Below are 16,682 nucleotides of genomic sequence, written 5' to 3' on the forward strand. Positions count from 1 at the left end.
CACTTCTTTCCTTAATCGAGCTTCAACAACTATTTACCATGTATTCATGGTGTGTTTGATCAACGTTACACGTCTGTAATTGCTACAGCGATGCACATCACCCACTACAATGTGGTCAAAAAGTCCATTTCTTTTTCTCCTAGACATCTCCATACCACCATCGGTATGTCATCCAGACCAACTGCCTTTGCACTCTTCATCCTCTTCATCGCTGCCCTCACTTCCTCCTTACAAATCCTCTGCACTACCTGAGGCACTGTCTCCCCTCCACCTGTCCTCCTCTCTCACTTTTATCATTCTTTAGCTCAAATAAATCATCAAACAAATCCTTCTTCACTTGTTAGTACGTTTCCATCTCTGTCCTCAGTCCCTCTAACCTGCTGCACATTCTTTCCAGCTCTGTCTCCAAGTCTCGCCAAACCAATATTTGGTTACAAAAACGTGTTCACAGTGAAGATAATTCATGCTTCATGCTTTACAATGTTGTCCCGAACAAAATGGATTCATAAAGTGTTATTAAAAATTGGTGTTTGTGAAAGGCGAGGGAGCTGGTGTTACTGATAAGAACAATGTAACTGAACCAAACAAGCAGAAACCTTGGTGTTGACATTGATTAGTTTAGGGAAAAATATTTAACAACATTTCTCCTCATAAATTAATAATAGCAAATGTTGAAGCAAAAAGAGATTTTCTGCTTTTTCAAGTTGTATTTCATTTCAAGATAAAGACCTTGGAGTTTTACATTGCAATCCATATTAAATAAGCTATTTCCAAGTCTGTTTTTGACTTTTGTTCTTGCATTTCATATAAAATTAGATATTTTGATGTCATGGGAAAATCTGTATAAAACCCGTAATGAAAACTTAATTTCAGCGCGGCTAAGAAACTTCTCATGTGCACCACTTTGACTTATCTGACCTTCAATCAGTCAACCACAGCTAATGGTCGACAATGTGCTCTTTCTGCCCTGACAGCCACACACAGGCCACACAGGAGGGCAGTGCGTCTCCTCATCACCCTCATTTACTGTGGTCCCACTAACAAGGGATGACAAACAAGATGAGAACAAAAGGTGTGAGGAAGCAGCTTAACAAGTCCTGTGATTACTCATTCACGACTCTTATCTCCCCCACAGACTCTCCTATCGAACTGGACAGGACACGGCCAACTGTGACACATGCCGGAACAGCGCATGCATTATTTACAGGTTAGTAACCATTACTCTTCAAAGACACCACGATCCAAGCGTGTCCTCTCCTCTCTAAAGGAAGCAAGCGCTGGTTAAAAAAAGGCCCGGTAGAGAGGCAGTGCAGGGCAGGGGATGCAAGATTAATGTGGACACTGTTAATGAGCACATGGAGATTTGTGACATTTACACATCACAAGCTCTCTCTTTTTGAATCGACACATCTCTTTCAGTCTCCTTTGTCACTTCATATCCTTATATTCACTGAGGGGCACAAGGTTGAAAAGTAGAGGATACATTCTGTCAAAGTGGGTGAGCATAGGGCAACAAAAGGTGAAATTCATTACCGTCCAGACATCATGAAATATCATCACTGTGTGCTGTTGCCAAGCCAACTGAGCCTCTGCATACTTGCAAATTCAGTCCCAATTAGTAGGCAACCAGTCTGATGTGAGTCCGGAGTCATTAGTTTTCTTGAGTATATAGTCATCGCCTTACAAAGGCACAGTATGTGTGTGTGTGGGTGTGTGTGTGTAATAATAGTTACAACATTAGTTGACAACAGTTACACAAATTAGCCGAAGAACTTGCATCTGTTCCAATAGCTTATTAAGTTTTAAAAATGGTTGCAGCTTCTCAGGTAAGAGAATTTTCTCTGAACTGTGTCCTGCTACATATTCTAACATGTTTGAGGATCTAAGAGACTAAACAAATCACAGACAAGCTTTAGCTTTGTGCTAAATGTTAAAATTCTTGATACTGAAACGCTCACAGCAGGTATAATCTCTACCATGGTCACCATTTTAGTATTGTTGTATATAATAAGTGAGTATATCGCAGGTCATTAAAAAAAGGATCTTCACATTTAGATGAAATCCACAATAGAAGTCAGGATAATTCACACTGAACTTCAAATCAAACCCAGCCCAGCCTCTGGAAACATGAATAGCAAATCATCCAGTAACAGCAGAAGTCAGTCAGTTCTCTTTCAAACCTCCCTCGGTATCTCACTATGGGAAACGCCCTCTGCGTGACCGATCATGGAAGCTCCAATGACACCACGTCTGTCATATGACAGACCAATCAGCTCGAGATGCACGGGCCAGCTCGCCCCCCTTATAAGCGCCCTGCGCTCCGCACCCGCCATTCTCGCTTTCTTCCACTGTGAAGATCACCGAGCTCCTCAGGTCCTGTTTGAGATTATTCATTTAACTGCTCTTCCGACGCGCCGTCAAGGTAGTCACCGAGCGTGAATATTTCTATATTCAGGACTTTACACTGTTTTTTGTTTCTCGCTGCTTTCGTTGAGAAAGCTAGGCGTTTTTTGTACACTTCGTTAGCCGTCGAGGTCTGACGTGGTGTTTCTTTTCTTTACTGACCGTCAAGGTTAGGTATGACTACCGCATCCTCTAAGGGGGCAATGGCCAGCGGCAAGGTGAAAGACGTCGAGTCCCGCCCTTGTCCAGCCGGTTGCGGTTTCGCAATTTCGGGGAGAGAAATTCAAGTTCAGAGGGTAGAGGGAAAACGTGCTATGTTCACACCAAGCACTTCACATGGTTTTTTAATAAACACGCTGTTGCATCCAGGCTTATTCACAAAGCCGAGGGCGAAGCAAAAACAAAACAAAACAAAAAACCAAGAGGTGCAGGACAGTCTGTCGCCACCAGAGGGCGCAACTGGTCCGTTAAGCTTCAGGCCCCCTGGTCCTCTCGCTGTCAGAGCGGAGGTTTGGCGCGCATGCGCAGTCAACCCCTGGGTGTTTACAACCGTTGTCAGGGGTTACAGGCTGCAGTTTGCGATGAAGCCGCCTCGCTTTAACGGGGTGCTGACGACAGAAGCTTCTGGGGAAGCCGCGGAGGCTTTAGAGAGCGAAATATCTTTTCTATTAAGCCGAGGGGCGGTTCGCATTGTACCGGAGGGGGAGAGAAATCAGGGTTTTTACTCCCGTTATTTTCTCATCCCAAAGAAAGGCGGTTCGCTACGTCCGATCCTGGATCTGCGTTGCCTCAATCTACACCTCCGAAAATACAAGTTCAAAATGCTCACACACAATGTTCTGTTCCGATCCATCAGACCAGGCGATTGGTTCACTATTGTGGATCTGCAGGACGCTTATTTTCATATAAGCATATATCCAGCACACAGGAAATATCTCAGGTTTGCTTTCAAGGGAGCAGCCTACGAGTACCAGACCCTGCCTTTCGGGCTGTCGTTAGCTCCGAGGGTCTTCAGCAAATGTGTGGAAGCAGCTCTGAACCCGGTGCGAGCATCGGGCCTCAGAGTGTTTGCTTATCTGGACGATTTTCTCCTTTGCGCTCCCAGCAGGGAGGAGGCGGGGAGGGACACGCAGAGACTGATAGTCAGGCTGAACAGCCTAGGCTTCAGTATAAACCAAACAAAGAGTGTTTTGTCTCCCACTCAGAATATCGAGTATTTGGGTCTCGAAATAAACTCTGTTTCATTTCGGGTATTTCTGTCTCAGGTTCGGGCGGAAAATTTTCGCCGTCACTTGGCTCTCTTTCAGCGGGGAAATTCAGTGTCATTACGAGACTGTCTTCGGCTGTCAGGGCTGATGGCATCATCAATTTCTGTCGTCCCTCAGGGACTGCTGAAAATGAGGGATTTTCAGCGCTGGGTAACCTCGCTGCGCCTGGACGCACGACGTCATCTCAGACGTATGGTGAGGGTTTCCCCGGAATGCTGCCTAGCTCTCCGTTACTGGAGAGACCCGGGGATATTCACTTCCGGCGTCCCACTGGGAGCCGTAGTGATGAGGAAAACAGTTACGACAGATGCCTCGTTAACGGGGTGGGGAGCGGTTTTCGAGGGGAGGTCAGTGAACGGGACCTGGCCCCCGACGCTTCTCCAGGCACATATAAACTACCTGGAGCTGTTGGCTGTTTTCCTGGCACTCAAACATTTTCTGCCTCTCCTGGGAAGGTGTCATGTGTTGGTCAGAGCGGACAACACAACAGCCGTAGCCTACATAAACAGACAGGGAGGCACGCGCTCTGTGAAGTTACACAGGCTGGCTCAGAGTCTGATATTATGGGGCAGCGAACACCTGTTGTCGTTACGCGCGGCGCACGTGCCGGGTGTACTGAACAGCGGAGCGGATTTACTCTCCAGAGGGAATCCCCTGTATGGCGAGTGGAGACTGAACCCCGAGGTGCTCCACCAGGTATGGGAGAGGTTCGGCCGAGCGTCCGTAGATCTCTTCGCATCGCACGAAAACGCACAGTGTCCCCTGTTTTTCTCGTTAAGAGACCGGGACGCACCGCTGGGTGCGGACGCACTGGCGCACCCGTGGCCAAACGTGCTGCTGTATGCGTTTCCTCCGCTCGGCCTCATCACTCCGATTCTGATCAGAGTGAGGGAACAGAAGTTATCACTAATCCTGATAGCTCCTTACTGGCCCAGCAGACCGTGGATGGCGGAGCTGATGCAGCTCGTCCACAGCCAGCCATGGCCGTTGCCGTTACGCGCGGACTTGGTGTCACAAGCGCGCGGGCAGATTTTTCATCCACACCCCGAACGGCTGGCTCTCTGGGCTTGGCACGTGAGAGGGTGAATTTACAGGAGTCTGGTCTCCCATCTAGGGTGATTGAGACTATTCAATGCGCAAGGGCGCCATCCACGCGATCATTATATGATAATAAATGGCGCGTGTTTGAACGGTGGTGTGAGGCTAAGCAGATTATTCCGTTTCAGTGCTCGGTCCCAGAGGTGTTATGCTTCCTGCAGGACTTAATGGACGGTGATAAAGCTTTTTCCACCATTAAGGTTTATTTGGCCGCTGTTTCAGCTTGTCATGTGGGGTTTGGAGGTGCACCTGTCGGGCAGCACCCTCTAATTAAGAGGTTCATGCGGGGTGCGCGCCGCCTGCGGCCCGTGCGTAAACCTCTGGTCCCGTCATGGGATTTACCCATGGTTCTGGAGGCGCTCTCAGGGTTGCCCTTCGAGCCGTTAGAGTTTGCTGATTTAAAGGTACTCTCCCTTAAAACTATCCTGCTTCTGGCTTTGACATCAGCTAGCAGGATCGGTGAGTTACATGCTTTGTCTGTGCACGACTCATGTATGAGTCGTGCACAGATTATCTCCGCAGATTATGGGAAAGTGATACTACGTCCTAACCCGGCATTTGTGCCTAAGGTTAGTGATTCTGCCTACAGCTGTTCCACACTTGAGCTGCTCGCTTTTCACCCACCGCCGTTTGCAGGAGAGGATGAAAAACGGCTCAATGCTCTGTGTCCTGTGAGAGCTTTACGCATCTACGTGGACAGGACCAAAGGGTTCAGAAAGAGCAACCAGCTTTTCGTGTCCTGGGCTCCTTCTCACAGGGGGAGGGCCCTGACGCGCCAGCGCCTGTCACACTGGGTGGTGCAGGCTATAATCCTGGCTCACGAGAGTCGTGGGCTGCAGCCCCCGGATGGGCTTCGGGCCCACTCCACCAGGGGCATAGCCACCTCATGGGCCCTTTTCAGGGGCGTATCAGTGAGGGATATTTGTGCCGCTGCCAGTTGGGCATCCCCACACACGTTCATTCGGTTTTACAGGCTGGATGTGACCAGGACTTCTCTGGCTCATTCAGTCCTGAGTGTGGGTTCATGTTGATTGCGTGCTAGCCCATGGGGAGGGTTTAGGGTGTCGACCCACTGCGGGTCGCGGCTTTGAGGGCTTCGGAGCATGCAAATCCGGGAGTGGGCTATATCTCCCATAGTGAGATACCGAGGGAGGTTTGAAAGAGAACTTTAGGTTACTCACGTAACCCCGGTTCTCTGATAACCGAGTGAGGTATCTCACACACACTGCCCTACTTGCATAGGTGGGGTGGAAGAAATACGCTTGAGAATGGCGGGTGCGGAGCGCAGGGCGCTTATAAGGGGGGCGAGCTGGCCCGTGCATCTCGAGCTGATTGGTCTGTCATATGACAGACGTGGTGTCATTGGAGCTTCCATGATCGGTCACGCAGAGGGCGTTTCCCATAGTGAGATACCTCACTCGGTTATCAGAGAACCGGGGTTACGTGAGTAACCTAAAGACATTTACCATCAACAGCACCATAATGATACCATGGTTAGAAATCCTTACATTGATTATAAAACAAAAATTAAAAAAATGGGTGGCATCCACTCAAACATTCATAGTTGGGGTGTCAGGCCGGTCTTGACACCTCTGTCAGACTGGAACTGTCCTCTGTGATACACAGATACAAGACTAACGGTCTGCAGGCCCAAGGAGAAACTGCACACCTCATTCTGCATGTACATGTGTGGATGCATATATAATTGTTTTCTCTATTTTGACATACAGTACGAAAGCTATGATTGCTACGGTCAAAACCAACAGAGGATGAAAATAATGAGAAACATGAAAAAGATATAAAGAGGGTGAGAGGCAATCAATAAAACTGTTTTTTTTTTTTACTGGGCACTGCTCTTCCATCCAGTCACCATTTTCCCTGTGAAGAGCCTTTTAAATCATTTCTACATCTACTGCTCTAAATAACCGATAAGCCTGTGGAGAAACTTCAGTTGACTCCTAAAAACGAAGGTGCAGCCCCGCAGCTTTGTTCCATCTGATGTTTAAGGTGAAGAACGTACTTGAGTTTAAATGGCTACAAGGCCCCCTGCATGACCACAGGGTGGACATAAGAATGGTAGCATTTACAACTATTCAGTGTCAACAAGATGAAGTGAGGTGAGCAGAGTTACTGCACGTGACGTGACACACACCGTAACGGTAACAAAATGGCTTAGGGGAATTAAAGAGACATTTGGCTGGGAGCAGGCTAAAAGGATGGATGAGGGCAGACTGCTGAGTTGGGAGTTCGACTTGAATCATAAATTAGTTACAACCCTGTTTAATGCTGGCTCTGTGTGCTTCGGTCCTGCAGAGGAGAGGGCCTTGCTCCCTCTGGCTTGCCTATCCTCTATCAACACTCAACCTGCCAGAGTAACAACCAGCTGTGCTTGTCCTGCTGTGCAGACTTAAGATGGCCTTCGCTAACCATCCCTCTGCCTCTGTGAGCACAAACTGCAGTGACACATTTCACTTTTATTCATATAATTCTATTCCAAGGTTTCATATTTTGTAATGACATTTCAATATGAGCCACTTGTACATCAGTGAGTAGTCAGACGTCTCTTATTTAAATTCTCCAAAACTGAAAATACACTTATATCAACTGAATATTGAATATGTAAATTAAGTTATTTCAGATTTGCCGCTTCGTTGGTGCTGATCCTGACAACCAGCGTCAAAATGAACCCTTCTGTGAAGTGCATACTTCTCATTACCGTAACTCCGAGACCGTTTGTGACATCTAGGAAATTCAAAAGGCGGGTGTGACCACACCTTTCTCCCTATGTCAGCTGAGATTGGCACAGCACCCCGTGCGACCCTCATGTGGAAAATAAAGCGGTAAAAGACGGATGGATGGATACCGGAAAGCAGAGAAATAGAGCTTTGCACCATATACTTAACATTACGGTCGAACCTCAGGACTTCCACGGAACGACCGTCCAATCACAGACTAGATTCACCAGAGCGTCACACGTTTGTGATGTCAGCTTAATCCAAAGCGGTTGAATAACTGCCAGATATTGAAAGTTATCTTGGAAGCACTCACTCATAGAACATTTTTTGACAATTCTACAGCCGTAAAATCTAAATAAATCCAGGCAGCCTCATTATCTTGACGGCCATAAGAGGGCTAAAATCAAAACTTCACATTTTTCTTCCTAGAAATCCAACACTCGACTGAAATGCTTCGTCTGCGGAGGAAGAGCAGGAAAAACAGAACCTCAGTAGAAAACAGAATGCTCCTTCTCTGACAAACCTCACAGGCGCCTGGCAGGGTTTCCCCTTGATGAAAGGGCAGAAATTCCTAAATGACATGTTTGAGATGTGTTAAATTGACCTGAGTTCTCCTTTAAGAGACTCACCCGGCATGGTGAATTGTGTTGATAGGACACAGAATCAAATATAGCAGTTGTATTCACACAGGCAGGGGGATTAAATGACAATCGAATTACTTAGATCTCCATGAAAACAACCTCTCTGGGGGAGGATGAATGCAGAAAACGGTGCTATGAAGGAACATGCAGTATACATGGGATGAGTAGCCGTCCTTAATATCTATTTTTAATGTACTTTTTAATTTTTGATTTTTCTCCATATGTTCAGAAATGTGTGTCTGGGACAAAACCCCTGACTCAACTGCATTTATGAAAAGGATGGTCCTGGGGCTGGAGAGAACACATATAGGTACATAAATCATTTTTAATGCAGCCCACTAAGGAGCCAGGCATGTCCCCTTCCGCATATTCAATTTGTCCAAGAGTATATGGCATCATCTTGTTCTCAGAGCCCATCCTCAGCATAACAACGGCACCAGATCAATATGATGCTGTACTCTCCAGGCATGGACTTCAAAAAGAATACAGAAGCTTCTGTAGCCTCTCGTCCACGTCTGCTTGCAATTTTTTTGGTTTTGAATCACCCCGTACTTGATCGGCTGCCTTTTATCCTCCCTCAGTTACTTTCTCTCTATTTCACTGTTTGTCTGGAATATGTCATCTCCCCCCTTAACAGTTACAGGTGTCTTGAAATGAATATGGGGATTTCAATACCGGATATTACGTGCACAACATTGAAACAGAATAGAAGGAAAAGGGATGAAAAGATTATTGCAATTCATTCCATTGTGCCGGGTGATGTAATATTGGTGACTGAGAAAGGTAGACAGAGGAGGAATGGAGGAGAAAAGAAAATAAGGAAAGAAGTCAGCAAATAAGCACGAGAGATGAAACACAGGCAGGGAAGGGAGAAAATGAGACAGACAGAGGAATGCAGAAAAGCTGAGGATTTGCATTTCATTCCACTTATTTCAGGAGCACGGGCATTAAGCCATGATGCCTCAAGACGCAGAAACCCTGTAATCTCATTTTCCTCGCACTGAATTTATATGAGCTAATGTGCTGATCAAACAGGGAGATAGATTAAAGCCATTGTGATTAAGGACGTCGATTGAGGAGGTCCCCACCACTGGGTGCTTTTGCTCACAATGGACTGGAGTTATTTGCCGTCGGTTCAATTTTGTCATTAGCTTGCATGTCGTACCATTAACTCAAACACAAGGCTGATCATTGAAAACTGTGTTTAAATCTCTGCAGTGCAAATAGACAGTGAAAAATCGAAACAGGAACGGGTATTTAAAAGGAGAACTCTCCAATCTACTGTGCGAGGCTATGAAAATCAATTAGGCCGTGCCACACGCTAAAGACTCCATTACGTTATAACATATGGAAATTATTGAGGAGGAAAGCTGTCCTGCCACACAGGGCAAGATATCTCTTTTTGTAAAAAGCATAATGATGTTTTCCAACATGGTGGCCCGCTGGTTACCATAGTTACAAGAGGGATTCTCTGTCGGACAGGCAGTGATGGAGAACAGTATGGACAGGCAGGAAGAGCACATTCAAACACCAGAAGAAGATAATGGAGCACAAAAAAGACGGCCGGGTGAGAATGTGAAAAGAGGGAGACGGAGAGTGGAAGGAGAAGAGAAGAAGTGATAATAAAGACTCACAGGTGTTTTAAAAAGTGTGATAAAGGGGAAAGTGAGAGGAGTGTATGGCCATGAGGACGCTGAAGCTAGATATAAGACATAGTGCTGAGAGAAGACAAGTTCCTCTCTTTATTTGTACACACATTTTGAAGGGCAGGAATATATGATATGATAGAAGAGAGAGAGAGAGAGAGCAAGAATTAGTAAGGGTGAGCAAAGTGGCAGCTGGGGGAGGATGCCAACAACGCTTCACTTTTGACTTTTATAAAAGAATAATAAAATCAAAAATCATGTGGAGCGTTGCAGCAGAGCCCATGAGAGTTGCATAAAGAGATGCTGATGATAACTGAGTAGAAACGAATAAATCATTTCATTAAAAGAGTATCTCACAAAGATGAGATGATTATCTTTTTACTTTATCCCAAATTATGGGGCAAGTTATGCACTTTTTTTGTCTTTTCAGTGACATTTAAGCACCCTTACTTTGCAGTTTTCAAGCCACAGTGCCACTTTACTTGGGCTTTGTAAGAGTTGCCCGCCAAAGTGTTGTTTCTTGGTAACAGCGCGAATATATTCGCAAAGTAACAGAAACTCAAACCAGCAGCACACCAGGTTCTTCATACGTGTTATGCTGAAAACTTTCAGGAGAGGGTGAGAAAAGATTAGTGTGACTACTGCAATAGAGCTGTAATAAAGGGTAATTCCAGCATTTTTCAAACAGTGGCTCTATATTTGAATGTTGAATGGCAAACTCTTACAAAGATAAGTAGAGAAATGTTTTGAACAAAATGGAAAATCATAGGATTGGATTGCAGTAATTGAGACTGGTGGCCAAATTTAAAGGGAATTCCACTTTAAGTTCTAAACACTGTGATGAGAGCAGTATGATGGGCAGCATGTGAATTTGAAAGGGCACTAAGAATTGGGGCTGAATAATGATTTACAGCAAAATGTGACAAGGTATGTTAAGTGTGATAAGTGGCATAAACATGTTGAAACATTTGAAAAAAGGAGCACAGATTAAAACTTCACAGCGTTTATAGAACTGTTAATCCCAGGCATGCAGATTCATCTCTGGTCACAGCCACCAAAATATACTTAGGATCAGGATCTACTGAGTGGCAAAGCTGCGATTCGTGTGATACTCTCGTGAATTGGGCAAGTCCTTGGGATATAGTGCTGCACAGCCTTTCAGCTTTTGTCGTTTCTCTCAGCCATCACAGTGTAGTTCTTAAACATTAAACAGGTAGATTTGGTGACTACTAATGCATGTGTGATAAAGTTTTCCATGGCTCTAGAAGGAACATGTGCGAGGCAAAATAACTTTCCACAAGTAATAACCGTTTATAACAAACCTTTGCAACCCAATAATCATGTTTGTAGTGTAGTATCGTAACAATATGGTAAAAAATAATGTAATAGGGAAATAAAATTATGATAATTGAAGGTATGACAGTGATGATAGTTCATAGTAATTCTCATTAACAGGCTGTTACCAGTATAATTAAGTGTGTGATCGTATCTCCTAATTACCACACTATTAACAATGTTATTAGCAAGCTGGAAATTACATTAGAACCAAGATGGTAATTTTAAGAAATTACCATCTTGGTTCTAATGTAATTTCCAGCTTATTTCCAACCTATTCAAAAATGAAAGTAAAGTCTTACTAAGTAGATATATGAAATACAATGTGATGATTATTACAATTAAACTACAGATTTAACATGACAGATGTAAACAAATGCAGATGCATTATGTGATTGATCATGTTTTCTTTCTTTATTTGTTCACCTATATATGATACTTGTCACTGCAACTTAGACACAAAGTGAAGTTTGGGGGGGGGGGGGGCTACATGTGCACAGTCATGTATAATAAGTAACTTGTACATAAGACAAATGGGGAGTTAAATAAAACATTTAAATAATAAAAGCAGATTTATAGTAGGCAAACTGTTATTGGAGGAACACACACACACACACACACACACAAGCCTAAAGGCAAGAATTGGACAAAGTAGAGACTGCTGCACAAATACTGTGAACCTCAATGCACCTTTTACTGTGCAGTATTATCTCAGAATATGAATTCAAAATGCGCTTAATGATTGTACCAATAAAAATAATAGGCTTTTTAATGTGGTTAAATGGCTGCGAGTCCATGCAGGGCAATAACCTGTGGCAAAGAAGGAACACAGTTGCTGCAGTGTTACAAGCTTGCACTGGAGGGCAGGGGAAATCTGTGTGTGCGTGCATGCGCACGAACCAAAAAACTTATAAACCATAGGGAGTGAGGACATTTTAGAAAGCAAGGACAATTTTACTGGTTCTCACATTCTGTCACCCATTAAATGGCCCTTTTCAGGGTTAAGACTTGATGCTAGGGTTAGGATTGGTTTTATGTTAGGGTTAGGTTGTGATGCTTAGTGTAAGGGGCTATGGGATGCAATAGGTCTATGAGTGTCCTTACCACGAGTGCTGCGCACTGTGTGTAAGTTACGTCTCACTCAAAATGGCATATATTTTCACAAAGACGCCCCTACAAGACTCTTTGAACAAGAGACTTCATTAATTGAAGTTTTCCCTTTTTGTTTTTTGAAAAGGGTGAAATAGCACACAGTGAAATAGCCAGCAATGACACCCGCGCACATTCATTACACCCTGACGAACACAGTCATAGATCACAGAATCCTTTGATGCCGCCTTCCTAAAATTATTTGAAGTGCAAGAGCCTGTTAATTTTGCAGCAAGTGAAGTCTGTTTAATATGTGAGCTTGAGTTTGATTTCAGAGGACGTCACAACCTTATTATACATCATGAGCCTGCAGGCTGTGTACACACAAATAGTTCCCTGGCTCTCTTGGGCCTGGCCAAAAGAGTAATGATCAAAAAAGAAGTATTAAGCTGCCACTAGATGTGTTGTTTTAGATTAGTTTTATGCTAAAGTGACCGTACAGTATAATTATTTCTCAATCACTTTACTGAAATGCATTCCATAAAATACATGTAGATTTTTCAAACTAACACATTATTTTTAAGACAGCTTCTACTGGTTAAAGTGTCACGTATTTAGTGTGACCTACCCTTACAGCAGCTGAAGATAAAAGTATGTTTATAGCAGAAGGTTTCTAGAAGGAATGTGAAATTGTTTTGAGACTATTTTCAGGTCAAATCTGACCAAAAAAAAGCTAAATTATCCTTCAAAAAATGTGATTGTTATTAGCAGACTGATTTTATAGAGAGGGCTCCAGCTGCTGTCTGTAGTGTAGCTAATACAATTTAGAATTGAAATGTTGAAATGAATTCAACTGGCGACCAGTGTAAGGCAAAATAGTAACATGCTACAATCCTGGCTGTTGAATTTTAGATCCAGAGTTCTGAGAAGTTAGAGTAAGGAGAGCTGCATATGTCATTAAGGTATGAATTAGTTTACTGGTTCTATGGGTTGACAAAGCAAATATTTCATTCAGCAGAACAAATGTCTTGGCCCATGCAATAAAAAGTAATTCTGAGTCCCGCAGACTGCAGACATTCCATGTGTAAGGGATTTGTTTGGAACATTTGGTTCAAGGCCTGCAGAGTTTCTCTGAGAAACAGAATTGCAAATGATCCATTGTTGCCTTTTTAGTCGCAGCATTTTTCAGCTTCAAACACACTGAAGAATCCTATTCACAAATTTGACGATTTAGAAATACGAATTCGCCCCGAGGTGTCAAGCAATGTATTAATTGATCGGTTTCAGTCAGCTACAAGACTAGCAGTGCATGACCATCATCTTTAAATGCAGCCCAGACATGTTTCTGTTATTTTTTATTTATTATGTAATGATAGAAGAATCAAAGAAGTAGAAAACATAAAAAATATGATGAATGGAGCACTGCTGGTGTCCCTTTTGCCCACCTGTGCTTTTGGAAAGAATAAGCACTCATAAACCGCAAAAAGGAAAAACTAAGTCAAAAATGTACCAAATGATGCCAAGTTCAGGCACCCACTAGGAGAAGTGAAAATGTTGAAAACCCTTTACGTTTGAGATATGAAATAAAACATTTACTGTACATGGAGCTACACACAGTCTGGCTGACTCGGTCAACTGTGAACAAATAGGACCCAAACCCAAGTGGCAACCGGTAGTGACATCAATTGGTTACCACTTGGGTTTGCAACCAGGAATTCACAGAACTGCAAGGCAGGATACAAGGTGTCCATTCAAATGTGCCATGCTTAATTGACAAAATTGACATAATGTGCTATTCAAGAAGAATTGAAACTATCAACTGAGACCATTAGCTCCTCAGGAAAATGTATAAGGAAGTTCCATATCAAGCGAGAAGTAGGGTAATTTTCCCATTAACTTCCATTCAAACAGACTGGACGGTCTGGCAGCTATGCAGTATTTTTTTATACAGTCTATGTCCCTGTATTCCCAAGAGGCTTAACCCAGGATTCCACTGAATGCGAATGCATCGCATATCCATCGCAGCATCGGAAGTGATTCGCATCCACTTAAGTCAATGTGTCAGCTTCCACCGTCTACGTTTGCGTCATGTACTAGCTGCATCGTTCCTCCTGCAGTCCATCGCTTACGCACAGAGGACGAAACACAACGCTTCAATTCAGCAGCATTTAGCAAGAGCGTGACCTGAAGTCAAATACTGATACAACATTAAAGTGTCCTGTTTATCTTTAAAATAAAAGCCTCCGTGTTGACACCATATGGTATTTGACTTAACTACATCATATACCGCTCCCTTCTCGTTCTCTGGTCGGTTCTTTGTGTTTACAGTACATATGTAGTTGTTGAATTTGAGTTTTTGAGGCACAAGACAGGGATTCCTTGTGGATCCAGCTCTCCTGGACGGAGCTGTGAACCTATCTGGTGGTTGTTGACAGACAGAGCACACGCATCAGCAACAGTGCAACACAGACGCAACGTGCCGCAATACGCATTCAGTGGAATCAGTCAAGTCAGGTGTCCATGTTGCGATGCATGCACATAAAGACTGACATCACACATTTCAAAGTAGATTCACAGCATAATTAACAGCTTGTGACTAAAAGCTGCAGTGTTCTTGGCCTCATTTGAAGGCCTGAGTCAAACAAATGCAAAGTGCTGAGCATCTGCTTCAGCACCAAACATTTACTTCACTGTCACCGTCAAACAGCCACATTTAGGTCTGCTATTCTAATCAATGCCAAAGCGGTCACTGCATAAAGCTGTCACATTTTTATTTGAGACCGTCTTAGCTTCGGGAGACTATTATTTGGCTGTGCCTTGAGACGCAACAGACAGGATGATCTGTGCTTACAGCTTGCCTGGAATACTAATCATCATCAACTCCCAGCAGCTTCTCTTTTTTTTAATAGATTTCTATTTGATGTAGATTAAAAAACAAAACAAAACAAAAACAAGATAGACTTTGAACATAATATTCACAGATGCTTTGCATTTCCATCAGAACAGGCAGCCGCCTGCCTCGCTCACCTTGACACTACATAATCTCTCACAGCGCTAAAAGACAGCATCTAAATAGACAAACTGCAGGATTCATGAGGTGGATCCTGATGCCATTATGTAAGTCTGTCTGTAAAAATGCCCACACACCCAAATCCAGTTGGTGGCTGGAGAAAGCTTTAGCAGATTAAAGTTCTCCACTCTTAACCACAGCAGAGGCTGTAATCTGAGTTTCACTCAGCAGCACCTAGTAGTCAGATGTGCGCGGGCGTGGGATTACAATGATGGCTGGTCCAGATAAATCCCCTAGCTCCCTGGGGAAAGGTAGAGCACACTGCGAGGGGAAGACTCAGCGTGGCTGTGTATGTGCAAAAAAAAATCAAAAACTTAATCTCTCTGCTTTGTAGTACCTTTGCTGATGTTGAAACATTGTGAAGAGATCAAAGGCCTCAGATACACACTAACATCCTAAAAAGGCTCTCATCAAATACCCAGGCAAATCATGTGATCTTCTCCAGTGGTTAGAGACTCCTTACTGGGGAGAAAAACACCCTCTCACGTTGAGAATTACAATAACAATGCAAATGACTAAAACAAAACGCAGCAGCAACTGCCAAAGTGGGCAGCCAGATGCAAGCAAAAACGGAATAAATCAGGAAATTTGACTCGGAAATAAGGACGAAGTAAGCATGAAATGTAGGTCAGTTTGACAAGCTGAGCAGCGCCGTGACAGATGTTCAGGGGTCAAGTGAGAATCGAACACTGAGTAGACATGTAATATGGTTAGAGGGGAAATGTAGCACTCAACACATGCCAAGATTAGAAAAGGCATGAAGGTGAAGGAAACCTGAGTGATGTCGAAAAATGAATCGTATAGAAGCCGGTATTCATGAAATATTCAGGTGAAGAATAAAAACTAAGGAGGCAAAACATGGAATAAGTGGTACTTTAACAACACAATGTGATAAACTCACTATAATTCACACAGCATTTATTCAACCCATTGCTGTGCATAAGACGAATGGTTATTGCACTCATTCTCATCATTTCTGTTAGTGTTTTACAATAAAACTCCTACTGACACTGGCATGGCTGATTATTTCTTTGTGGGCTAGAACGTAATTCATGAAAATAGTGTCTGCTGTTCATTAATGGCAGACACAAACAGAGAATTAACACGAGCAGTGGAAAACTGGGGAAAACATGCAGAGTCTCTATTGCAATACAACAAAATGTAGACCGTACCAGTGCCTGCACACTGCTGTTAGTGATTTAACTGAGTGTGTGTCTCTCTGTAGGTTACCATGCAAGTCAAGCTACAGTTATAGCCCAATTCAGCTGTTTTTTGATTTGGACCAGTGTCCTTGTCCCAGTACTCAAACACTAATGGGGAAACGACTTATTGAATGAAGTGTGTCCACCTACGCAAGGAGGAATTTTGCCAATTAGGGGTTAACAGTTTAGCATGCA

At 43.6% G+C, this 16,682-nt stretch overlaps 2 protein-coding genes across 3 annotated transcripts in view; one reads left to right on the forward strand and one right to left on the reverse strand.

Annotated features, from left to right (window-relative positions):
- The window catches only part of dock1 (dedicator of cytokinesis 1), a 170,564-nt gene that overhangs the window by 84,081 nt on the left and 69,801 nt on the right, over positions 1 to 16,682 (reverse strand). The window lies entirely within an intron of this gene.
- Positions 1 to 16,682, forward strand: part of LOC131448291 (inhibitory synaptic factor 2A) — a 36,510-nt gene that overhangs the window by 17,313 nt on the left and 2,515 nt on the right. The window contains exon 3 of the mRNA XM_058620600.1: positions 1,136 to 1,207. Within this exon, the coding sequence (XP_058476583.1) occupies positions 1,136 to 1,207 (72 nt within the window). The remainder of the gene's footprint in view (positions 1 to 1,135; positions 1,208 to 16,682) is intronic.

This window comes from Solea solea, chromosome 21 (assembly GCF_958295425.1).
Source record: "Solea solea chromosome 21, fSolSol10.1, whole genome shotgun sequence".
Taxonomy (NCBI): domain Eukaryota; kingdom Metazoa; phylum Chordata; class Actinopteri; order Pleuronectiformes; family Soleidae; genus Solea; species Solea solea.